At 36.5% G+C, this 26372-nt stretch overlaps 1 protein-coding gene across 1 annotated transcript in view; it reads left to right on the forward strand.

The window, feature by feature from the left end:
* The first annotated feature begins 6879 nt into the window (after positions 1-6879).
* TOR (target of rapamycin) overlaps positions 6880-26372 on the forward strand; it is a 35316-nt gene continuing 15823 nt past the window's right edge. The window contains exons 1-26 of the mRNA XM_086641914.1: positions 6880-7347; positions 8654-8992; positions 9082-9156; positions 9701-9873; positions 10126-10224; positions 12473-12632; positions 12768-12911; positions 13017-13186; positions 13284-13488; positions 13740-13928; positions 14047-14199; positions 15554-15675; positions 15834-15933; positions 16004-16099; positions 17253-17383; positions 18504-18606; positions 18679-18861; positions 18936-19028; positions 19146-19181; positions 24257-24355; positions 24440-24538; positions 24646-24808; positions 24935-25059; positions 25166-25218; positions 25808-25931; positions 26039-26221. Coding sequence (XP_086498040.1) covers positions 7225-7347; positions 8654-8992; positions 9082-9156; positions 9701-9873; positions 10126-10224; positions 12473-12632; positions 12768-12911; positions 13017-13186; positions 13284-13488; positions 13740-13928; positions 14047-14199; positions 15554-15675; positions 15834-15933; positions 16004-16099; positions 17253-17383; positions 18504-18606; positions 18679-18861; positions 18936-19028; positions 19146-19181; positions 24257-24355; positions 24440-24538; positions 24646-24808; positions 24935-25059; positions 25166-25218; positions 25808-25931; positions 26039-26221 — 3540 coding nt within the window. The 5' untranslated portion in view covers positions 6880-7224. The remainder of the gene's footprint in view (positions 7348-8653; positions 8993-9081; positions 9157-9700; positions 9874-10125; positions 10225-12472; positions 12633-12767; positions 12912-13016; positions 13187-13283; positions 13489-13739; positions 13929-14046; positions 14200-15553; positions 15676-15833; positions 15934-16003; positions 16100-17252; positions 17384-18503; positions 18607-18678; positions 18862-18935; positions 19029-19145; positions 19182-24256; positions 24356-24439; positions 24539-24645; positions 24809-24934; positions 25060-25165; positions 25219-25807; positions 25932-26038; positions 26222-26372) is intronic.

Here is a 26372-nt window from a genome sequence, read left to right on the forward strand (position 1 = left end):
CAAATATTGTTAAATTTGATGATTTGATAGTTCCATCTGGTTCAAATCAGGCTTTGCCACCTTATGATGGTTCTTCTTCATCTTCTTCCTACCATATTCGCATGGAAGTGCCTACTTATGATGGTTCGAATCATAAAATTTTTCTGAATCAATTATGTCGCACATCGCCGCTTTCTCTATCAAATCTCTTCCTACAAAATTTTCTTCAAACAATTAAGAAAAAGAGGATCAATTTCCCAATTCTTACAATGAACCTATACTCAATGGTCAAAGATCACATACCAATTGAACAACTTCCATCTAGGTTTCACATATCAATTGAAGAAAACAAACAGTGGGCTCCAGGTATTGATCACAGTAGAGTTCATAAACTTCATGAAGATGAACGTGGAAAAGTCAATTTTGCGTGGCATATCTACACTACATGGTTCCATATCGATCACTTAGTTAGCGATGGTTATGCTTATACTTTGGCTATTGATGAAGTATTTTGGAAATTTGTTACAATTACTCTTACTTCACACTTGCTCATAGTACTTCACACTTTCTTGAAGATTAAGTGGTTGAGCCTACCGTGGGAAGATGGCGAGATGAACATTATTTATTCACTAAGGTTAATTTTGCGAGAATCATTGGCATATGAGTTTGGGTACGAGGTTGACGATTACTTGCACATTAGTATCCTTCCATTCCAGTGCAAACTTCGTTCGAAGTGGGAATTACGGATCGCCATGACAAGGTTCATCGTCTGCGGGTGCATCAACTTGTTTTCTTCATCGAAATCGGTTCGGGACGAACCTTCTGGGGAACAGGGTGCTGATGCAGGTGCATAAGCGTGTGGGCCCACGTCCACGCGTGCCCACACCCTATTAAGTCATAATAGTAGTTTATTTAGTAGAAGAGAAGTTACTTTAATTTGATATTTCTTTATTTTAAAGTTTCTATGTTTGAGTAGTTTATTATTTTAGGAATCCTAGTTTGAGTCTATCTAGGAAGGTTTATTATCTTATAAAAGGGGATCTAGTCTATGTTATTATTCACCTTGAAGAGAAAATCAATTGAAGTTATTAAGAATTTAAGTTTAGTTTATCGTTTTCTTTAATTGTTCTTAGTTTATTTTATTGTTCTTTAATTATTCCGCTGCATCTACATCAAATGTCCAAGTATCATTTTTAGTCACTCGCCCAAACCATTCAAACGAGTAATATATGAATTCAAAAGCCGCAGTTTTGGGACATAAAGAAAAGTCCTTGGGGAATAAAGACTTAGCCAATTCAGATTGACCTAAGGGACATATTTTTTCTTTTAGTTCTCATTCTCCCACTCTCCCTCGTGTTCTCTCACTCTCCCTCGTGTTCCCTCACTCTCGATGTTTCACTGTTTCTCTTTACCTTTTATCTCTCCCCCTTTCTCGCACACAATTCGGAAAGGAAGTAACAGAGGGGGTTTCTTTTCATGTTCAGTTCTTTTATGTGATCTGTAGCAAGAAAAATTAATACTAGATGAGAGATGTGAGATTACAGTAAGTCATAAATGTCATTTCAGATATTGATTCATGGGTATTTTTACTTGTAGATAAGCTTTGTTCTTATTCCAAAAAAACTCCTAGTTATAAAATCCAATCGTCAATTTCCCCAATTTAATCATGTCTCTTCTCCTTAATTCACCAAATCAAAGACTTGATCATAAAACCCATGTTTGTATTGTTCAGATCTTGATCATTCTGAATGGAAAAGATAAGAAAGATTTTTGGGTTGACAATTTTTTTTTATCATGTCATCTTCCTTCTTGGTTTTCTCTTTTATGGCAAATACCCTTACCAATTTGAAGGTACTTTGTTTTATCTTTTTCTATCAAAAATCCCATGATTGAAGAACTGAGATACAATGGTAGGGAGAGAGAACAACATGAGAGAAGGAGATGAAGATAGGGGTACAGTTCAATAACGCAACTTTTTGTTATCTAAAAAAGAAATATGGCCCCTTAGTCCTTCTTAATTGACTAGGTCCTTATGCCCTGAAGAATTTCCCTTATGCCCCAAAACGGCGGCCATTAAAAAATGCCACTTTTAGTATCTCCAATATTTAAATGTGTCATGAGTCCCAAAATTAGACTATGAATATGTGAAAACTCCTCACCAAATTCAAATGGAGGACATATCCAAAATTAGGTTTATGGCGATGAACGTCAAATTTAGATAACAAAAAGACAGGTCTCGGGGACCAAAAGTAGGAAAAAACGTCTGGTTTATAATATGTTTGTGTTAAGTACCAAATCTTTACAATGTGGGATGTACAAAATACATCGTACCTCTGTATTTTGTGAAATATAGTATACCAATTTGTCTTTTTGGAATCAGTCAAGGGGTTGAGAGTTGAGATCACTATGTTGAATGTCGCAAACATTAGACAGGCTTCTACTCCTCCATATTTCAGGATTGATGTGTCGGCTCCACTTACGCGGATTCCCTAGTCTTTTACTAAATCTTAGGAGACCTGGTTGTATTTGAGCCAAGGCAGGGTTTAGGTGCCTAAAACGATCATACCACCCACTGTTCTGAGATTGAGTGCAAGACTTCTTTTGTATTCAACCTCACTGTTAACTTGACTTGTCAGGATTTCGGTCTTTTTGAGTTATTGACCTCAGTCAACTGATTACCAGTTTTTGTATCATCAACTAGAGCCTCGTCAATTTGGTTTGACCTTGGCTTGAGCATTTTGAGACTGCTCAAATCTAACAAACTGGTTTTATATGATAAATTAGTATAAAATGATATTTTTTTTATTAGTTGAAACTATTTTACTTCATTTTAAAAATTTACCATCCTTGGCACATTTTAATATTATATCATTTTTGTAACGATAATATCTTTTGGGACAAGAGTATTAAATAAACAATTTGTGAAATTTATTTATGCATCTATGAATTTTAAGAAAAATATTAATATTTTTAGATACAAAATATCGTCAATTGGTTCGACCAACCAAACTGGGCTGGACCGATCTAAACCAAGCTAGACTGAATTTAATTACAACTAGGGTATATCCCGTGCCCTAGGGCACGAACACTTGTATCAATCAAATGTTACGAAATTTATTGTTATATTTTATTGAGAGAGAGAGATTTTTATTAGTTATTATTTTTTTGTTTCTTTTCTCTTAAATTAGTTATTATTTTATTGAGAGAGAGAGATTTCAGTTTCTTTTTTATTAGTTATTTTTTTTGTATTATTAGTTTCTTTTCTCTTAAGTTAGTTATTATTTTATTGAGAGAGAGAGATTTTAATTTCTTTTTTTAACCATTGAAATTTATTTTGTTTTTTTTCTTAAATTAGTTATTTTATTTCTAAGAAGGAAATGAGTTTTGTTTTTTAAATAGGTAATTTTATTTCTACGAAGGACTATCTATTATATAAAACAGAAGGGAAAACGATGACTGGGACAAACATCCTTATTTAATTATGCATATTGTCTGGAAGCCCTTTTCAAAATTTAAGATATAGTCCTTCGTAGAAATAAAGTTACCTATTTAAAAAACAATAATCCTTTCTTTCTGAAGGGAAAACGATGACTGGGACAAACATCTTTTTTTAATAAAGCATATTGTTTAGAAGCCCTTCTCAAAATTTAAGATATAGTCCTTCGTAGAAATAAAGTTACCTATTTAAAAAACAACAATAATTTCTTTCTTAGAAATAAAACAACTAATCTAAGAAAAAAAGAAACAAAATAAATTTCAAGGGTTAAAAAAAGAAATTAAAATCTCTCTCTCTCTCTCTCAATAAAATAATAACTAATTTAAGAGAAAAGAAACAAAAAAAATACAAAAAAAAGAATAACTAATAAAAATCTCTCTCCCTCTCAATAAAATATAACAATAAATATACCCTAGTATTTTAAATTTTGAGAAGGGCTTCTAAACAATATCCTTTATTAAAAAAAGATGTTTGTCCCCGTCATCGTTTTCCCTTCTGTTTTATTATATAGATGGTTGATTGTTTCCTATGTTAATTCTTTGGCTTTGGTTGAGCCGAAAATGATCGATTAGTTGGGTCTCACCTTTATTCAACTCTCTCAAATGATGATACCACTTCTAGTAATCTAATTAATATTTCGTAGTTATTAATTAATATAATTAGTTTCTCAACAAATGTTCTTAGGGCAACAATCAGAAAAATCCTGTAACTAATTTGAAAAATCCTATTGATAATAAATAAGATTTACATCTAAATATACATTGATTAGTAAATAAGATTTACATCTTTGTATATGGATAGTAAGAAAATCAAATAAAAATCAAATAGATTTAGCAAAAAGTTGGTAATTTTTTGACATATTAACCAAATAGAAGTTCCCTTTTTGTATCTTTTAGTTGGCAAGAATGTATTTAAATATCCATCTCATGACCTCTATCTCTACTCACATCTAAAGGAGAATCACTTTGATTCTTGAAACAATATATATTTCCTCTTTTCCAAAATATTCTTCAAAGGTGAGCAAAAATATCAGGTTTGAGATATCAAAGGATTGAAATAAAGAAAATACAAATGATGGTGCTCGTCAGTTTACTTTCTCGCAACGCCGAACGTGATTTCTCGACGGAACTTTGTACTTTAACCAGTGATGGTATTGCAATCAGTATTATCTCTTGCCCAAAACTTTTTCTTTGAGCCTTTTTTATGTAAAATTCATCATTAGCTGTTACCTTTAGAGAAATTCCAGTCCTTAAAATTTGAGTATTGTCTATTCAGATGACGAACACAATAACTTCAAAGAAAATTTAGGACGACCGTATTGGAATACAGTGAACCAGAGTTACAAGAAAGGTAAAACTTGATGAAGAATTTTACCAAAGGATGCCCAAAATGGTTTTCTATCAAGAGATAATACAATGATTGCATTAATGTCCGTTAAAGTTCAAAGTTCACTCGCTTGCTTGAATAATCTAGCTCGTATGTTTCGAGAAAGTCACCTGACGGGCATCTTCTTTTGTTGTTGTTTTTATTTCAATATTTTGAATTCCTATACTTGGTTTCTTTGTTCTCACCGTGAAGAAAAAAGTTCTAAGGGATGACGTAACAACGGAAAAATCTATTGTTTCGAGAATGGAAGTGACTTTTGCAACCTAGTAGATTCAGAGATGATAAAATATTTAGGGTTAATTATATTTTGACCCCCAATTTGTTACCAACTAGTCATTTGACTCCAATTGTATTTGATATTTCGTTTTGCCTTTCGTGATTTGACATCTATTTTTTGTCAAATTTACCAGTTTTGCGCTTATAAAATTTATGTAAGTACTTCTTTTTTCCATTTTTCTTTTCTTCCTCCTTTTTATTTACTTTTTATATTCTCTTATAAATCATTTCTCTCTATTACTCATTTCTCCTATAATATTTCTCTCTCAAATTCATCTCCACAAAGAAGTCCACGAGAAGATGTCATCAACCATGGGTCGGTTTATTTTCTCTTCTTCTCTTCCCTCCTCATCGATCTTCTCTCCTTCTCTGTTACAGTTAAAGGGAAGGCCTCCTTTCCAGAACCCTTAGTCTAAAACGGGAGTTCCATAATCAGACGAAAGTTGTTTCATCTAGTTTGTACTAGACGACACTTTGTCAACATCAAGGGCAGGAAGGCTTTACCTTTCGGACCCGGACGTTCTAGGGCGGGCTTCGGGCTAAATTCCACCCTTGTCTACTCTCATTCACTAAACAATTAACACATTAGTGATAAATTTGCGCATTTGGACAAAACACACATATTAAAAAGAAATAGAGTTTTTACCTATTTTATATTAATTTTGGGACTTAAATCCAATATATATATTTTTTTATTTTGGATTAATGGGCCAAAAGATCCTTAAGGGCCTGTTATTCGTTTAAACCTTTTTACTAGATTTTTTTTGTTATGGATTTCCAAAGATCTCATAACTTCTAAGTGTTCTGGTACATAAATGTTCAAAACTTTAAAGGTTCAGAAACTTTAAAGTTTGAAACTTTTAAAGGTCGAGACATTAAAGTTTTTAATCATTAAGTTCGGAAATCTTTTTATTAAAAACTTTGGAAATCAGGATTTTTTTTGTTAAAATCAAATTACATTATTTCAAATCTTAGCCGTCCAAACTAATGTTTGATATTACAATGAACATTATATTATTTTAAGAGCTAAACTTTGAAATATTATTTTAGAATGAAAGCTCAGGGCGTTCCTATATTACTGGCCATAATAATAAATAAAATTTAATTTCTATGTATAAAGTATTATTTTAGAATTTAAGAAGAAAATAAAAAAGTAGGCTCCCAAAATAAATACTAAACACATAGACTTCTTCGACTCGCGTAAAAAGAATTAAAAGTAAAAAAAAAATCAATTGTTTATATGAAAATAAGTTTTTTATTTTTTTATAAGAGGTGGATGCTATGGAGACGGACAAATTATATTAGGAGTTCGAGGAAAAAAAAGAGAGATTTCAGATAAGGAGAAATCAACAACATTGAAGAGATAAGAAAAAAAAAAAAAAAAAATTTTAGATACACCCAAAGTAGGAATTCAAAGATCCACCTGTTTAGGTGGATCTTTGAATTTGACTAATTTATGAGTAAATTTGTCTTGAAAAGTCCTTGGGCCAGATCTTTAATTAAAAGTTCTTAATTTTTCATAAAAAATGAATAACGGGTTCTTTTAAAATTCTTAAAAAAAGATCTGAACCAATAACACGAAACTTTAAAGTTCTTAAATAAAGGTCTGAACCAATAACACAAAACTTCGAAGCTCTTAAAAAAAGGTCGAAACCAATAACGCTAAACTTTGAAGGTCTTAAGAACTTTGAAGATCTGATTAAAGGTCTGAATGTAAATTTTTTTTTTTTTTTTTTTTTTTTTTTTTTTTTTTTTTTTTCATATTTTGCACTGTCAAAACAGAGAAGGGGGCATCTAGTTAAAACGACTAGGGGGCGTTTCTACAAAATTCCCCAAATTTCCCTCTCATCATAGCGCAGTGACCCAACTCAGAAGTAGGACGATTCGACTGTGGCCGATCACGAGAGGACAAGGTAATAAAGACCAAATCTAGAGAGAGAAATGGAAGAAGGAGATGACTACTCGCTCACAGCTCACTAAGCAATCATCTTCAATGATTTATGTTTAGATTTATTGAACAAATTTTCTGATTTCTCGAGGGTTTTGATGCATTGAGGAGGCAATTTAGGGTTTTTGCTTTTGTAGCCATGGCAGCTGCTTCACCATCTGTTCGTTACGGTCCTCTTCCTGCTACTTCAACCGTTAGTGGTTGTAGTGGCGATGGTCTCAGTCGTATCCTCACTGACCTCTGCACCAGAGGCAACCCTAAGGTTTTCTTCTCTTCTTCTTCTTCTTCTTCTTCTTATTTGCTTCAGATCTTTAGGGGTCACAAATGCTGTATATATTTTGAGTAATTAGCTGTTTGGACTTGCTAGGTTAAGTTAGATGCATGCTTAGTACTCGGTTAATTGATGGTTTTATAAGTTGCAAACATATTTCTTAGGTCCTCTGATTCTTCTTCCTGTGATTTTCTTTTTGATATAAATGTTGACAAGTAATGGCGCATAAAACCAGTAGGTTAGGGCTGACATTTTTTTGGCGTTCAAATTAAGTTGTCAAATTCACTTAAGAATTACTACTTAATGATAATATTAGTTACTAGTTCGCAATCTGGAGGCAGATATTATGATTAAACCGAAATAAACTGGTAACATTTCGTTGTGGTTGGTATTCTGATATTCATTCTTTGTGTTTATATCATCAGAAGTCCTGTACTACTATGAACTAGTGAAGAGTGAGATGTTCTTTTTTTTTGAAAGTAGTGAAGAGTGAAATGTTCTAAGTCAATCTTCTGGCATCAATATTTACTTTGATCCTTCCCATTGTCTTCTGTACACTAAAAATTACACAATTATCGCTTCTGGGGACTGGGGAGTATATGCCATTGATTCCCTGGATGCTGACCATGATATAAAGAAGAAATGAAGCAAGGAATTACTTTGGGGGTAACATTTTCCTATAACTCGGATATGGCATCTCCGGGTCATCAGCTACTATGGCACTTTTATGACCGAATACACTGATACAAATATACAAGCTTATTGGAAAACATTACCTAAAGACCAAAGAAAATTAAATAGTAATGGTTGTTCTAGGGTCAGCATCCTGAATAAGAGACGTAAATTGGTATTTTGAAGCTTTAATCGATTCACTCATTTGGCACAAACTAATCTACAATGGATTGAGTGATCTCCTTAAACTGGGCAACTCTTATCCCGTCTTACATTCTTGTCCGTGTAAAGCGAACTCTGTTTTACTCGTGATTTCCCAGGTGTAGACTCCAAATACTTACTAATGACTACAGTCGAATAAATGTATGTATATTAGATAGCTTAGTCAATTAGCACTATTATCCAGGATAATGAAGATGAAACTGCCAGGAAAATAGAATTCCCTCTCTCTTGCTCTAAATGAAGTGGGAGCTAAAGTTTATCTCAAATAATATTATATAGCTAAGGGGCTTGTTTTTCAAGCACCCCACAGATGTCTTACAATTAAATTCTGGCTTACCCCTTACTGCGCACATGGTTTTCTTTAATGATGGTGTCACTCAAATTTTGTTAATCATCATTACAGGAAGGTGCTGTGTTAGCTTTACGAAAACATGTTGAAGAAGAAGCTCGTAATCTCAGCGGAGAAGCGTTTTCTCGTTTCATGGATCAGTTGTATGATCGTTTTTCGAGCCTCTTAGAAAGTAATGATGTGACTGAAAATTTGGGTGCACTAAGAGCCATTGATGAGTTGATAGACGTGGCTCTGGGGGAGAGTGCTTCCAAGGTTTCAAAGTTCTCTAATTATATGCGCACAATATTTGAGGTAAAGCGTGATCCAGAAGTTCTAATACTTGCGAGTCGGGTGCTAGGCCATCTAGCTAGAGCTGGTGGAGCAATGACTGCAGATGAAGTGGAGCGCCAGGTTTGTATCTATGGTTATTAGCTGGTTGTGGACTTGTTCTATCGTGGTTTCTCGTGCTTTGACATGACACAAGCCATATTTTTTCTCAGGTTAAAACTGCATTGGATTGGCTCCATGGTGACAGAGTAGAATATCGTCGTTTTGCAGCTGTCTTGATTCTAAAAGTAAGAGTTGTCTTTATGTTCATCACTGTAGTTTGCTTGTTTCTCGTTTCCACGTTTCACCCCATGCTATAGGCTGCACAATTGTCTACTTGAAGTTTTCAACCTCATTGACTTAGAATATTTGCTCAAAAAAAGAGCAAATATTCTAATGGCCCTGTCTTAGAATATTTGCTAAAAAACAATCACCTGTCTCGACTTCAAACTAAACTGGTTTCTGAGCTATCTGTGCTGCCGCCTAAGGTCAGAGCAAGTTACTTGCTTAGGGTGGTCTTAAGGCTTCTTAGGATTCCATCTTCATTTTTATCAATTAAAACTTAACCTTGGATAAGTCATCAGTCTAGACATGCTTGTGGTTTTTCTAATTACTATTCTGTTGTGAGCTACAAAATGGCCAATAAATCATCAGTGTCTTGCTATTAATTTTAATTTCCACATAATGATAGCTCTCTTGATTATACGTAGTTAATTGTTCGAGTCAACGTTTGTAAAGTGCCACAAAAAGTTTTTATTCGCCCGTATATCTGAGATATTCTTCCCATGGCAGGAAATGGCAGAAAATGCATCAACAGTTTTCAATGTCCATGTATCAGAGTTTGTGGATGCAATATGGGTTGCACTTAGGGATCCTACGCTGGCTGTTCGTGAGCGGGCTGTTGACGCATTGCGTGCTTGCCTTCGAGTAATTGAGAAACGTGAGACACGTTGGCGTGTTCAATGGTACATGAGAACCTTCTAAGAAATAGTGAAATCATTATAAGATTTGGACCATTTATCTCCTGTTGACCAGCTCTAGAGAAAGGATTGAACAAGTTCAATGATTTCACAAGTCTTCACTGCTTTCTCTTGAAGATGGCGTTATTTTCTCCTTCCGAATTCCCCACACAAGCGCATGTGGGATTAAGCTCCATATTTGCTTGCTCTTCGTATTTGTCAATGATGAAACATTTTCACTGTTTTTTTCTCTCCTAGGTATTATCGCATGTTTGAGGCTACACAAGATGGGTTGGGGAGAAATGCTCCTGTTCATAGCATACATGGATCGTTGCTTGCAGTAGGGGAGCTTTTAAGGTAAGTGGCACTGTTAAATTTTGCTTGCATGGCATGCTGTTAACCGACATTTATAACGGTGCATCGAGCATAGGTTCATTCCTAATCCATGAATTTATGTGAAACTGGATGAGCAAGCAACCAACCTAATCTCTTCGACATTTTTTAGTAACACAGACTTCAGAGGTTTAGAGAACAAGTCTACTGTACTACTGTTTCGCTTGCTTACTGTACTCAATACTAAATACTAAATTACTAAAAGCTATATCAAATATGGTGTGCTAATGTTACTAACCAACTTACTTTCTAATGTAGAAGTGGAAGGGCTTTTCTTTCGCCCGTTGAGCATCTGTTCTTGCATATGAGCGCTCCTACTTACTTTGACCTGACACCTTCCTGTGACTCTCTCTCTCTCCCCCCCCCCCCCCCTCTCTCTTTTATTTCTCTCTCATCTCTCTCGAGAGTGTACAACACAACTTATCACTTATTACTCATGTGAAATGTCAGTCAGAGAAGTGCTTTTTAATACAAGAATTTATTAGTCATAAGTGATATACAGCTAGCTAGCAATATCTCCTTCACCTGAAGTTTGAAAACCAACTTTCGAAAGGGAAAGTGAAGCGTTGCCGAGTCGACGTTCAACTGACCAAGTCGCGGGCAAGGCCTTCGCCGACTCGCCTCGACTCTCTACTAATACAACACTGCTTCTAACACTAAGAATAAGAGATGCAACATAAACTCGTTTTCAATTATAAAATAGTATTGTTCCCCCTCTTCCGAACTCATTGCGAGCACATAGATCTATTTTCACAAGATGTTCTTCAAGCTCATCTCGTCTTAGGTTGATTAACCATTTCTTTTTCTTTTTAGTGAAAATTTGAATTAATATGTTAAACAGCAGAACTGTACAATAAAACAACTACAAGTTATGTTTTTATGTTACGACATTACACCCTCCAAATTGAAAACAAATCATTGAAAGATACTGTCTTCACCCATTTTATATTCCTGCTCCAAGTGAATAGAAGTCCTTTAGCATCCTCAGCAACTAGATTTCTCTCATGTTGATTCTATTTGAAAATCTTGTTATTCTTATCTTTCCATATACACCATGTGATGGCTTCTGGAACCAAATTTCCAAATATCTTTTCCTCTTTTCGGGTTATTTGCCGTCTCCTGTTGCTCTATGGCTTGATAAATGAATTTTGGAAGGCACCAACTAATCTTACCAGAGTTTATAAAGTAATTCCATAAATCTGATGCAATTCTGCAGTGTGTTTCCTCTGCCTCTTTGCACATGATACATCTGTTAATGAGCTGAAGGCAAGCTGCCCAAATTAAGCTGACTCTTGGAGGGATTTGTTTTTTTTTTCCAGACTGTATTGTTCTCGGAAAACTCAGTGTGTTAGACACCTTGAATTGTTTTTTTGTTAAAGTTTGTTACTGAGAATTGATCGCCCCCCTTCTTCCAATGACTTCGTCTTATTGGCCGTGTGTCCTTCTACTCTGTAAGATCCGCCAAGATAGGAACCTCCCTATCATTAAGTTCCTTCTAAGCGTGAATCCGAACTATTCTGGATAAGGATTGAAAATTTGGCTGACTTGTGGATCTTTAGAGTTGGAGAGGATAGAAATTTTAGGGCTCACAAACATGTTGATAGTAGTTTAACTAAAAACTTTTAGCAGAAAGAGTCCGAGAGAGAAAGGAGCAGTTCAAAGAGAGAGATGAAGCAGTTTCGGGGCAGAAAGAGTTATAAGTGGAAGAGTGAGAGAGCAAGTTGGGGGGTGAGAATCGAGAGTTTGCAATTGGTTTTCACATGTATGGGGTGGTGAAAATTTCACACTTTTTACCACGAGACATCGATTGCCACACCTTTTCGTCCAACTAAACAGTACCAAACGAGGCCTGAAAAAGGCTGAAGGAATGGGAGTTTTTGTGTGTAAAATATGGATTAGGTATTGAACGTCAAATGAGGGTTATGCGTTTGTAAGGGTCAAGCCGTTTTTTAAGAACATTGAAAGAATGCTACCTCGTAATATTATGTGTCCAGCTCCAGCATGTGATCCATAAATACGAGTTCTTTAAATAGATGTTTAGGCAAGTTTTCATTTCAGATCCAGTCTTAAACACACATACCCAACTTGCATTACTGTAACTGTTGAACTATCTCTACTCTTTTACGACCAGCAAGCACATTGTAAAAGTCTGACGTTAGACCACCATGAGGTGAGACTAATAGAATATAAGTGTTAAAATTACATTTTTCAGGAATACTGGTGAGTTTATGATGTCGAGGTATAGAGAAGTGGCAGAAATTGTTCTTCGATATCTGGAGCACCGGGATAGACTAGTTCGTCTGAGCATAACATCCCTGCTACCTCGCATAGCTCACTTCTTGCGTGATCGCTTTGTGACCAACTACTTGAGGGTTGGTGTGCTATCTTTTACCCTGTTTATATCAGGATGTAGTTATTGATTTGATGGAAGACACGCATGATGTTATAACATGCTATAGTTGATTATTATGTTATTATGTTCTCAGTAATTGCAATTTCTTGCGCAGATTTGCATGGATCATATTCTTGCTGTTTTAAAACTACCAGCTGAACGTGCCAGTGGGTTCATCGCTCTTGGGGAGATGGCTGGTGCTTTGGATGGAGAACTTGTACACTATTTGCCGACAATAATTTTCCACTTGCGAGATGCAGTATGCAATCAGTTTCTTGTCTAGTTTAGTCTTCCATAATCTCATTTTGTCTGAGTCCGTTGTTTCATAGTTGACAAGTATTTTTGCATTTTGTATAATTTTCAGATCGCCCCTCGTAGAGGTAGACCGTCACTTGAAGCTTTGGCTTGTGTTGGGAGCTTTGCACAAGCAATGGGGCCTATTATGGAGTCTCATGTCCTAGGTCTTTTAGATGCTATGTTCTCTGCTGGTCTTTCTTCCACTCTAGTTGAAGCTCTTGAGCAAATAACTATTAGGTACACAAAAGAATCAAAATTTTTTGCTGCATTTGATTTTTGGTTATATTCCTCGGATTAAGGAATCTTATGTTTATTTCATCTTTCAAAATTTCAGTATTCCATCTTTATTGCCTACCATTCAAGAGCGATTGCTTGACTGCATTTCAATAGCTCTTTCAAAGAAACTTTACTCTCATTCGAGGACAGGTGCTCCAGTTGCTCGTGGAATTATGGCGAATAATCCTCAACAAGTGTCAGAGCTTAGTGGTCCTACCCTTGTGCAACTGGCATTGCGAACTCTTGCTCGTTTCAATTTCAAGGTTGCTTCAGCTATTTATTTGTTTGTGACTTTGTGTTCTATACTGTAGTCTTCACTGTGTGTGACGGTGAATTTATTTGCATAGGGCGTTGTTTTTTTTTTTTTTTTTTTCATTTCTTCTTCAAGATGATGGTGGAAAACTACCTACGGAATGCTACCCTATGTTAAGTTATATGTTCTGTTTCTTTTTCTGTTTATATGACATTGGTTGGTTTTTAGCTGCATTTCATTGTGAAAGTATCTTTTTTGTAGGGCTATGAACTTCTCGAGTTTGCAAGAGAATCTGTTGTTGTTTATCTCGAAGATGAGGATCGTGCTACTCGCAGAGATGCTGCCCTATGTTGTTGCAGATTAGTTGCGAACTACTTTACTGCATGTACACAGTTTAGTTCAAGTAGATCCAACCGAACAGGAGGAAAGCGACGTCGTCTTGTTGAGGAGGTCCTCTACATATATGTTCATTGCTTTAACCTTGCTTTGCGCATTTCTTTCGGTTACTATTTGTGTGAGTATATGTGGTACGGCGGGATGTCAACCACCAATCTTGATCTTGTTGTAGATTATGGAGAAACTTCTCATAACAGCAGTTGCAGATGGTGATGTTAATGTTAGGCTCTCAGTCTTCTCCTCTCTGCATGGAAATGGAGGATTTGATGAATTTTTGGCACAGGCTGATAGTCTGAGTGCTGTATTCGTTGCTTTGAATGATGAGGTTAGTTCCAAGATCAGTTTTAGTTATGTTCAAAAAGAAAAGTTAGTTTTCATTTGGGTTGTGAAAATCAGTATCAGTTGTTGTTCTATGTAATGCAGGAGAAGGACTTCACATATTGTTTCCATTTTTCTGTTTAACAAATGGAAACCTATAGTCCTGCAAAGCTCATGTCTGAATCATCTCCTGACAAATATTTTCTTGATTAGGAGTCTGTTAACTTTTCTACTCGGCAATTTCGTAGTTGTTTGGTCTGATTGAGTTATATCGGATATTCCAATGTACAAAATCCCATGACTTGAATTTAAGAGAACTATTACTATTATGCAAGGAATGAAATTTCGCGACATTTGACCTAAATTTCGCGAAATATTTCCTAAATTTAGATTACTGCACGAACTCACACTTACAACTATTCCTGCATAGTTTCTACCGACATGAGGGAAATTTCGACCGAAATTGTTAGAGATTTCGAAATTTCCACCGACGTGAAGAAATTTCGACCTACATAATGGAAATGCAGAAAAAAAAATTAGAGAAACTAAAACTAAAAGCGTATCTCTTCCTTCATCTTTTTCATCTTCTTTTCTCGTAGATATCTCTTGATTTTTATGTTATGTTTTTAATGTTTTTTAAATCTATTTTTATGTTACCCTCTGACTTAACTGCCTAAATTGATTTTATCTTAGTAAAACCCCTAATATAACTATGTAATTGGCGCCTTCTCAAACTAACGAAGTCTGTTAACTATTAACTACTATCAGTAAGAATGTTATCTCTCGGGTGTTGTTGTCAAGAAGTTATTCAATTTACCCCCGGGCGTAAGTGTGTAATTGTTAATACCCCCTCGAACTAAGAGATTTTGTTAATTTGTTAAATACATAATCTTGTAAATTTCCACACTAACCGAAATATTTCTACGAAATATATCCATTTCGGGACAATATACTGCCATTCATCAGCAAACATCAAGGATTTGGATATTAGAGTTACAGTAAGGTAATGTACTTCATTTGCATCACGAGTCACCTATTATTTTCTGAAAATATACATAGAAGAAAATGGGACAAAAGAAAACTTGATTCGAGGAAACGAAAACCGAAGTAATGGGTTGGTTGGTGTACAATATATAAATAGCGAGTCACCTATCGAGATCTTAATTTTTCTTTGTTTGCTTCGTTGTTGGGTGTTCTTGATTGGTCCTAGCATGTTAGGTTACTGTCAGGATGTTCTTTCTTTAACTCTAGTTGATCTAGCACATTTTTCTTATTTTACTGACATTGTCATTTCCCAATATGTTATGGCGAAGCAATATTTGTTTCTTATTGGGCTTCTCTTTCATCTTTTACTTGTATAGGATTTTGTTGTTCGAGAGTATGCAATCTCACTGGCTGGGAGGTTATCTGAAAAGAATCCAGCCTATGTTCTTCCAGCGCTTCGTCGCCATCTCATACAACTATTAACATATCTCGAGCAAAGGTTATATGGCTAATTCTAGTTTCTAAGTAATCCCGAGTAGAGAAAAAGGACTATCACTGTTTCCAGTTATTATGGTTGTATTTATACAAGCTTATCTTTCTTAATTCATATTTTAACCATCAAATCTTCATTCATTGACATATCTTATTTCTTGGCAGTGCGGATAGCAAATGTAGAGAAGAAAGTGCCAAATTGTTGGGTTGCCTAATTCGAAGTTGCGAACGACTTATACTTCCATATATTGCGCCAGTGCACAAGGTATTATTGGTGCTGGTTACCTTGTTCCAGACTAAGTGGACTGTCTAATACTGCTTTTTGTTGACCTCAGGCCCTTGTTTCAAAGTTATGCGAAGGCACTGGTGTGAATGCTAATAATGGTGTTGTAAATGGAGTTCTTGTTACTGTTGGGGAGCTTGCTAGAGTGGTGTGTAAACATTTATCTCGTACATCACATTTTTATATGCTTGCTTGTAAGGTTTCTCTGTTGTGGGTAGTTCGAACTAATGTTCTGAAACATGGATTGGCTAAACAGCTGAGAGTCTAGATTCTAGAACCATCAGTTAGTCCCACAATCAGGCGAAATCAACCGCTTATAGTACTCATAAAAACACACTTTCGTTTTTCTCTTCTCCTGACTTGTCAGTTCATTCCCATCTGCTTAAATTGGATTACTTGATTTCAAGTTAACCTGCTTTTGTTGTATCAGTCAGTGACATGCTATTTTTATACCTGACGCCCTAAGAGTAGCCACCTTAAAATGTTAATGTGCTGAACTAAATTTATTTGCATTTCTTATGAGTCTTGAAACGAGAATAGTATGTACCGGAAGGCAAAGATAAAAGTGTTAAATAGCACAAATTATTGATCCTCTTCTGAAATGCTTCAACTCTCTTAAAGGAAACACCTTTTATAGATTGTCAAGAAGAGATGTGACAGTGCTCTTGTTTTTGAGGTGTTGCGAACTACATTCATCATGCTGACACGTGTTAAGCCAGAAATATCTTAAAGTGCCATAATGTTGTATGGAGCCATGGGGGTGTTCTCCTGTTCATTTATCAAAGAAAAAGATGCAGGATAATCTTATCAGTGAATTCAGGAGAGGTGGGATCTCTGCTTGAAGATTTACCAATGATATCAGCAGATACTAAACATACACTAGAATGTTGAACATCAAAATTTTTTACATTTCGGTAAATGAATTACTGCATCTTTTGGACATTTTAGGTTTTCAGGGACATTATAGCAAAAGAGTTTGAGGTATATACAGTGATTTGCCTGGTGTCTGAATAAAGTGACCCCACACTTACCTAGAGAGTCAAGGCTCTAGAATTCTGTCCTGGTCCAGTGCTGCTATAAATTGATCCTTTTAGCGATATTGGGCCATCTTATCTATATCTTAGATCGAGCTTGTTCACGTCTCATTATTTATGTCTTAGGAATAATGTTGATCATACGATTGTGTTGTTATATTTTAAATCAGGTGTTTAGAAAGGTTTTGCTAGCTAAATTGGATAAAGATAGCAAGTCTGCTTACTCTTAAGAATTGACTTACATTATTATTGGGCTTTCTGATGCAGGGTGGGTTCGCAATGAGGCAGTATCTTCCTGAACTAATGCCATTAATTGTTGAAGCCCTCATTGATGGATCATCTGTTACTAAGCGTGAAGTTGCTGTAGCGACCCTTGGTCAAGTTGTACAGAGCACAGGGTACCTTATTTCTTGTGCTATTTTTTGTTGAACATTGAGGTTCTCTTTTCTGTTGCTTAAATTGCCAGTGTCATATTCGATGCATCTTTTTGTGAAAGAACAGACTTCACAAAAGAGAGTAGATTTCCACTGCTGATAAGACTCTTAGGGAAGAAATCATGCGGTCATTTTTATGATTTTATTTCCCCCCAATCATTCAGACGCATATTATCCTGCTTTTCCCGATTTTTAATTTAATCATTTTGACCTACTAAGCTCATTATGGCTACACCTGGTGTTAAGTCTTATAGTTTAGAAGCAGTGATCCTCAACCTAGATTGTCTATTCATGTTCACAGAAGAAAGGAAAAAAAACCTCAATCATCTGTCTTGTACTTCTTTTGATGGACTCACTTTTAGTACAAAGCCTTCAGTTTTAGTTGATAGCGAGTTATTATAGACTTTTTGCCTTTTGTGGGTATGGAGTCCCCAGCTGATATTTTCTTTGTCTTAGCTATTCTTTGATTCTGTTTTTGGTTTTCTTGGAGTGCTGCTTGTGACTTTCCCTTAGTCTCCTCATCCCTGGGGGATTTTATAGCATCTGTTAATTTCTTTTATAATCATTTGCCTGTTTGATTTATAGATCTCTCTCTCTCTCGCTCTCTCTCTCTCTCTCTCTCTCTCTCTCTCTCTCTCTCTATATATATATATATATATATATATATATATATATATATATATATATTATCGTTGAATCCTGTGTTGAATACTTCACTGTATTATAGTGATGCTTTCCGTTTGCATAAATAGAGGTAGAATCTAATATCATGAATATTTTTGAAAAGAAAAAGAAAATACATCCAGCTAGTGAGCAAATAAATCTGATTGCTTAGGTGAGGTATCACTGTTTTGCCTCGCATAGCGAACAACATACATTTCGACTTAGGTTTAGGTCATCCACTGATGCGGTTCTTTTACATTACATATTACATATTATGGTCTTATTTTTTCCCATTTTCAAATCAGTTTCTTCTTCTACTCAAAATTTATCATTTAGCCATTCACTGACGTGTGACGGTTTCTGACTCCACACATTATGTTATTTTTCTTAGTTGAGAGCTAATGTTTGTCTTCCTTGACAGCTATGTCATTGCTCCTTATAATGAGTATCCCCTATTACTTGGTTTACTATTGAAGCTATTGAATGGTGAACTGGCTTGGTCGACCAGAAGAGAAGTATTAAAGGTATGTATCTTTCAGTTGATATACTGTTTGTATATCACACTACTTGTTTTAATTATTATCATTTTTCACCAGGTGTTAGGGATTATGGGTGCTTTGGATCCCCATGTGCATAAGCACAATCAGCAGAGTTTGCCAGGGTCACATGGAGAAGTTATCCGTGCAGCTAGTGATTCAGGCCAGCACATTCGGTCAATGGATGAGTTACCTACAGACCTTTGGCCATCTTTTGCTACATCAGAGGATTATTATCCTACGGTAAATAATGCATAGAAAATTGCTGGCCTCTTTCCTATTTTCGTTCTGTTTTAATTTTGGGTCATGGTGACTAGGTTGCAATAAATTCCCTCATGCGAATTCTACGGGATCCCTCTCTTTCAAGCTATCATCAAAAGGTGGTTGGCTCTCTTATGTTTATCTTCAAGGTATGGTACACCGTCTCTGTTGTTAAATATGTATAATTTCTCTTTTGCTGTTTAGGATATTTGCTAGCTTTCTAAGCTCTTACTAATTTTACTTCTATTTTTTTCTTGTGAGGTTAGTCTATGGGCCTTGGCTGCGTACCATATTTACCAAAGGTGAGTTCAGATATATTCTCATCTTAGTTTGAGGTGGTATCTGTCATATCTTAGTTATTTCAGTTTCACTTTACGTCAAGTTTTTTTTTGAACAATTTAATTGAATTAAGGAGGAAAGAGAAAGAACATACAAGGTGATCAGGGTCCTACAAAGGGCATACCCTGATTATGCAGACCAACTGACCAAGTCTGTCCAAAAAGCCCTACAAATTACAATGTTTGGATTATAGCCTCCCAACAAATGGTAAAGTTTAAGAACAAAAGGTTTTTGGCCCAAGTGAGTTGCCTGCTCCAATGGAAGACAGTAACCTGTATGTTTAGGATGGTATCTTTGGTATCACATCCTGTCTCTGAATGTAATTCCATTTTGATCCATCCATATCCCTGATATAATGGCATGTGGAAGAATATTCCACAACGCTCTCCCTTTCTTTGGGAGTTTCAGCCCTCTCCACCATGTTATGCATCGATCTAGGTCCCCTGGCATAACTCATCTAATATTCATCGAGTCGGCAAAAAATCCCGGATTTCTTTAGCCGTGTAATAATGCAGAAGGTGTGGAATTTTTTCTCCCTCTTGCTTGCATTTAGCACACCAGTGGGGACCTACTGCGCTTTTTCTCGTGAGGATGTCTGCTTACCGCTATGTTTTTGATACCCAGGCCCCCTTCCTCCAGCTCCTTACAAATTATACCCCAGGCAACCCAATGGAGCCTCTTCGAGTCTTCTTTATCATTCCAAAGGAAATCACACATCTTTTTGTCAATAACTTTAAGAACTAAGCATGGGATGCTAAGAGGGACAAGAAATATAAAGGAAGGGCTGAAAGTACCGAATGAATGAGAGTTAACTTGCCTCCCCTCGAAAGAGTCTTGGCTTTCCAAGCAGAAAGCTTTCTGTTGACTTTCTTCACCACTGGATCCTATAAAGATTTGCATTTATAAGATTGGCCTAAAGGAAGACCCAGGTAACTGGTTGGGAGCTTACCTATCGAGCACCCTATAACTTCAGTGCTAGCATGAATGCCCTCATCATTAAGAACTGGAAGTATCACTGATTTAGAGTAATTCACCTTCAATCCAGAAGCTAACTCAAACCAAATAAGAATGTCTTTAAGCTTACCCATTTGCTGAGAGGAGTCATCAAGGAAACATAAGGTATCATCAGCAAATTGAAGGTGATTCACTGCCATACCATTGTCCGGAACCTTAAAACCTTGAACCCACCTCTTTTCTTCTGCTACCGCAAGGCAGTGACTAAGAGATTCAGCACTAAGAGAAAGAGCAGAGGGGATAGGGGATCCCCTTGCCTTATACCTCTTGAGCTCTGAAAAGGCCTAGTGGGATTCCCATTAACCATAATAGAAAAAGAGGCCGAGCTCACACATCCATAGATCCAGGAGCTCCATTTATAACCAAAGCCCATTCTCTCCAAGCCTTTGCTTTCGAAATGGCTTTGGAGGTTAGCCAAGGAAAAGACTGCTCTTTGGAGGAATATTATAGTAGAAAAATTTGACATAGTTCAAGGAGGTTGGGCTCTAAAACCAATCAGGTCTTCTTTTGGGTGTGGGATCTGGAAAGGCATAGCTGCGGTTGCAAAGGAGTTCGAGAAAATAACAAAATGGAAGCTAGGGAACGGAAAGAACATCAGATTCTGGTATGATGTTTGGTGCCATCAACTTCCCCTGAAAGATAGATTCTCAGCCATTTACTTTATTGCCGTGTCTAGAGAGGCTTCAGTTCAAAGTACCTTTGATTGGGATCAAGCAACTAGAGTGATCAGGACCAGAAGAAACCTCAATGATTGGGAAATCCAGGTCTTTTCCAATCTGTTGAGTTTACTAGATCAGTTCAAACCTCATGATGAATCAGAAGACACAAGAATTTGGATTTCAGGGGGGAAGGATTGTCTCTCACTGAAGAATTGCTACTCCAGAATTAAAGTTCAAGACTCGGAAGCCAATAGATTTTTCGACTTTAAAAGTCTGTGGTCCTAGAATCCCTCCAAGAGTGAGTTTTGTGCTTTGGGCGCAATTCTGGGTAAACTCCAGTGGATAATCTTCCAAGACGCGGAATGCAGTTGACTAACTGGTGTGCCAGATGTAAGCTTCATGGGGAATCAATCGATCACCTTTCATTCACTGTAGGGAGGCTTAGAAATGTTGGAATTTCTTCATTCATTCTGCTGGGTATCAACGGTGCTCACCCAGATCGGTGCCCCATCTGTTGGACCGATGGAAGAGAGTGTCTGACAAAAGAATCAAGAGGAGTTGTTGGTGTTAATCCCTTTTGCCATCTGCTGGTCCATTTGGAAAGCCAGAAATGATGGAATCTTCAATGATTCAGTACATAGTTTTATAATAGAAGTGGAAGATGTTCTAGGTCTCCTTTTCCACTGGAGTAGGAATGTTGGCTGGGCTCATAACTTCATATTTTGATTTCATTTCTAGTTGGGGTTGGGGAGGATATCATGAAGTAACATCTTCATTCTGTGATTCCACCAATTCTTTCGTACATTCTTTCTCTTTCTAATTAATTCAAACTTAAAAAAAAAAAATGTCTGCTTACCGCTGCTAGAAGTGAAGGATGTTTAGTGGGGATAAGTTTATCCAGGCATCTTTTACTCTATAGTCAGGGTTGACCTGATATCCAATAATATACTTGTAAGTCGTATCATTGGTTCACATTGATAGAGGTCATTATCCATCCAAACTGTGATCCTGTGAATTTGTAATTGTTTTTGTCTCTAAGATGTTTATAAGGTTCGTGCATTCTTCGAGTTTCCAATTTTTCAATCCTGTTCTCAAGTGTGGGTTCCGGTTGATGGTTCCATTTTCAGTCATGCACACTTGACCTACTTATACCTCTTTGGCTGCGGAGATTCTATAGAGGGTGGGATGGGTATCGTGAGAGATTCCATAGCCAATCCCCCTTCCTTGTAAATATATAGTTTTTCTTCTAATATATTCATTCCAAGTTTCAAAAAAAGAAGTTCTATACAGGGTGGGTAAGAGATTCTTCAGTGGTTAATTCAAGCACCATCTATCTCCCAAAAGATTGTGCGCTCTCCATTACCGACTCTTCTTTTGGCGATTGGTGGTCCAAATATCACACTGATTCATAATACGCCTCCGCGCTGAGTAGTTGCAGGGATTCTTGCAGGTTTTGGTTATTCTCCCATTCTCTTGGGGCCCGGACTTCTTTGCTACAATTTTCCTCCACAGATGGTCCGTTTCAGATTCAAAATTTCAAATCCCCACATCCATTTTGTAAGGAGAGCTTGATTAATGGCTTTCAAATTTCTAATGCCCAACCCTTCATCTTTGTCTGGTTTGTAAACCTGATCCTAGGCTACCCAGTTGATCCTCTTCTTATTTTCATCGTCATCATCTCAGAAGAAGTTCATCAAATTTCTCTCTATAAAGTTAAGGATGCACACGTGTATTGAGAAGAGAGAAAGATAATAGAACGGCATAGTTGGGAGGGGTGCTTTGATGAGCACTAGGTTTCCTCCTCCCGTAAGGCAGTTAGACTTCCAGGAACAAAGTTTCTTGTCATTTCTTTCCAGGATGGGATCCTCGAGAGACTTATTCCGGTATCCTTGACCCAACGAAAGGTCAAGATATATTTTCGGGAGTTGGCCCATTCCTCACCCAAATATATCAGGGCGGGAGTCGAAGTTATTTCATTATTTGTTTCCCCTATCCCATAGACATAACTTTTTTGGTAGTTAACTTTCAATCTGAACCAATTCAAACCACATTATATGGCTTCGATTTTCCTTACTATATTCTGGAAATGGGAGGTGTGTGATTGAAGTAGCTTCTTCTTTAACTCTGAAACCTGAAATCTAGCCTAATTTCCGGTCTTGATATGGCTTAGCTAAGAACCTTACCAGTCATCAAGAAAAGCAAAGGAGGAACTGGGTCACCTTAACGAAGACCTCTTGAGCTACAAAAAACCTCAGTTGTTGACTAGGGCCGAGAAGGAAACTGAAGATATGCATCCATGGATCCAAGGTCTCCAAATATATCTAAAACCCATTTTCTCCATGACCTAATTTCTATTTTAGGTTGTCCCATTTTAGTGTCCTATTTCTAAAAATAAAGAAAAGAACTTTTCACTCTTTCCAATAGTACCCATTAATATATATTTAATGACAACTTTATTTATAAGTAAGTTCAACTTTTTCATTGTAAATTAAAAAAGTTAATGAGGATACAATTGGAAAAACTATGTTAGTTTTGAAAGTCAAACACTAATTAATGATGTTCCCTTAAAAAGTTGGGTTTTCAAAATAGGTCTTTCATTTTGGGACTGAGGGAGTAATAGTTATATCCTGCACAAGGTGCTCAAACTAACTTTCAAATTGAAAACAAAGTCTGTATCGTAGCCCAGTTACAAACTCTACTCCAGTATGATGAAGTCCTTTTGATCATGACTATGACGTTCTTTATCGACGTCTTCTTCTCTTCGAAAATTCTATTATTACAATCCTCCCAGGTCCGCACGTGATAGCTGCTGGCAGTAGCTTCCAAGTTTTGAATCCTGACTTTTGGCAGTCTCATCTCATTGCTCAATACAATCTCGAGCTGCACTTGTTAAAATTAGAAAAATTTCAGAAAAATGGATCTAAAATATTTTTGTTGCCAGTTTTGTGAACCATCATGTTCTCATCCATATGTGGGCAAAATATTGTATTGAGTACTAACATTTTATGAGAGGAGAGTATGGTTCTATCTACTGAACCCCAGTCACTTATTTCTTTTACGAGGTATCATTCTCGTGCTCTTCTTGTACTCTTCCATCTACTCATACCAACTATCAAGGGTGAACTGCATTAGAACGCTTTCTCCCGAAATGGCTTATAACATGTTCATGTCAAGTTGCTCGATTAAGCTAGAAATGTCAAAAGCTTAATAATATTCTGTAACTTTCCGTTTATGGGCTCCAGATTCATCTATGGTTGGTTGGCAGTTGGCTGGCTAAACTTCTACTGAACAGCAAGACCTATCCCTCTATTTAATGTAGGCATGAGCATCAAAGTTCTTAACAACAATTAACTCTTTTGGCGTAGGTTTTGCCCGATCTATTCCACATTGTCCGTACATGTGAAGATGGACTGAAGGAGTTCATAACTTGGAAGCTTGGAACATTGGTCTCTATTGTGCGCCAGGTAAATTGCTTTGTCAGTTTTCGTGTATAGTATCACCATGAGGCATTTTAAGAGAACACTAATTTGGCAACGAATTTTGTTCAGCACGTACGTAAATATTTACCTGAGTTGCTGTCTCTTATATCGGAGTTATGGTGTTCCTTCAGTTTGCCAGCATCTAACCGTCCTGTGCATGGTTCACCAGTAAGTGTGGTACCTTTATTGTATTTGATACCTCTATGCCATATTGCATTTCATATGAATTTGCTTGCTTACCATTTTTATCGCACTGGGCACATTGTTTATGTTAGGTTCTCCATCTAGTAGAACAGCTTTGCTTGGCCCTGAACGACGAATTTCGGACGTATCTTGCTGTTATTCTTCCTTGTTGTATTCAAGTACTAACTGATGCTGAACGTTGTAATGACTACACATATGTTCTTGATATACTGCACACTCTTGAAGTATTTGGTGGTACGTTCGGGTTCAACTTTCTTGTTCTCGAATCTCTATTATGTTCCTACTTCCTGTGCATATTTGTTGTTTCATTCTTCGACAATCCCCACCAATTTGGACGTGTGATACGTATTTGTGTTGCAGGGACTCTGGACGAGCATATGCATCTTCTTCTTCCTGCACTCATTAGACTATTTAAAGTGGATGCTTCAGTGGATATAAGACGTGCTGCTATTAAGACTCTTACAAGATTGATCCCTTGTGTGCAGGTAGTATGCTACTTCGATTTTTTAGGCCTGGCTTTCAGTTCTCATTATTATTATTATTACCCCCCGCCCCCTTCACAATTTTAAATCTATAATTGTTTTGTCCAAGGTTACGGGTCATGTGTCAGGTTTGGTGCATCATTTGAAGCTAGTTTTGGATGGGTCAGTATTCTCCTTTGTATAATCTCTCTGTTTTTAGATGTTTTATCTATTTAAAATAAACTTTAGTTTGGGTGAATATGATGAATCAGACACAAGCTATGTCTCTTTAGGATTTACTGCGAATTGGATTCTATTGTTTGCAATCGTACTTGGCAAAGTACTTAGTTTGTGACTCAGTCTGTGACTCAAAGTTGATGTGGTACAATCCTGACGACAAACTTGCATCAACTACTTTTTGAAAATCTCAATGATTTAAAGTAGTTTTGCCACATCAACTTCGAGTCACAAATTGAGCCATAAATCAGGTACATGTAGAATCCTCCTTTTGTAATAGCACAATCTGTTGAGCGTTTGTTTGACTTTTTGGGCCCTTTCTTCTGGGTACTCGTACAATTTTGTTAATTAATGGATATTCTTTTTCTTGGTCCATGAAATTAATTTAATTAGAGGCGCTGGTGTTAGTCCTCGTATGTGTTACAACTTACAAGCTATTTATTACTTCAGTTGTTTATGTTTTTCTTTTTGATCGAGAAAAAAGTTCACAATTTTCGTTTTATGATTTGATCTATTTTCATGCTTCCATTCACAGAAAGAATGACGAGCTTAGGAAGGACTCTGTTGATGCCCTTTGCTGTTTGGCTCATGCTCTTGGGGAGGACTTCAACATTTTTGTACCATCAATTCATAAGCTTTTGCTGAAACACCGCCTGAGGGTCTTCTTTTAGCTTATCCTTGATAACTTACTTCAGTTTTAATTTTATATGGTGAATTTCCGTTTCATCGTTGAGATTTGACACATGAAAATCTCCTTTATTTTCAGCATAAGGAATTTGATGAAATTGAAGGTCGTTTTCAGAGACATGAGCCATTGATACTAGGATCTTCTGCCCAAAGATTGGCTCGACGACATCCTGTTGATGTTATTAGTGACCCTTTGAATGATGTGGAGAACGAACCTTTTGAGGAAGGCTCTGAAATGCAGAAGCAACCAAGAAGCCATCAAGTAAATTCTTTCTAGAATAATGCTTTGCTTGCTAGTTAATTTTTCACATTTTATTTATTTGTATGCTTGGGTCTGTTACATAACTTTCAGATTGTATCCAAACTTGGTGAAAAAACACTTATCCCTGGTTGATTATGTGTCATAAGACAAG

This window comes from Eschscholzia californica, unplaced genomic scaffold (assembly GCF_041429995.1).
Source record: "Eschscholzia californica isolate CP2 unplaced genomic scaffold, dmEscCali1.0.p SCAF_5, whole genome shotgun sequence".
In the NCBI taxonomy this organism is placed as follows: domain Eukaryota; kingdom Viridiplantae; phylum Streptophyta; class Magnoliopsida; order Ranunculales; family Papaveraceae; genus Eschscholzia; species Eschscholzia californica.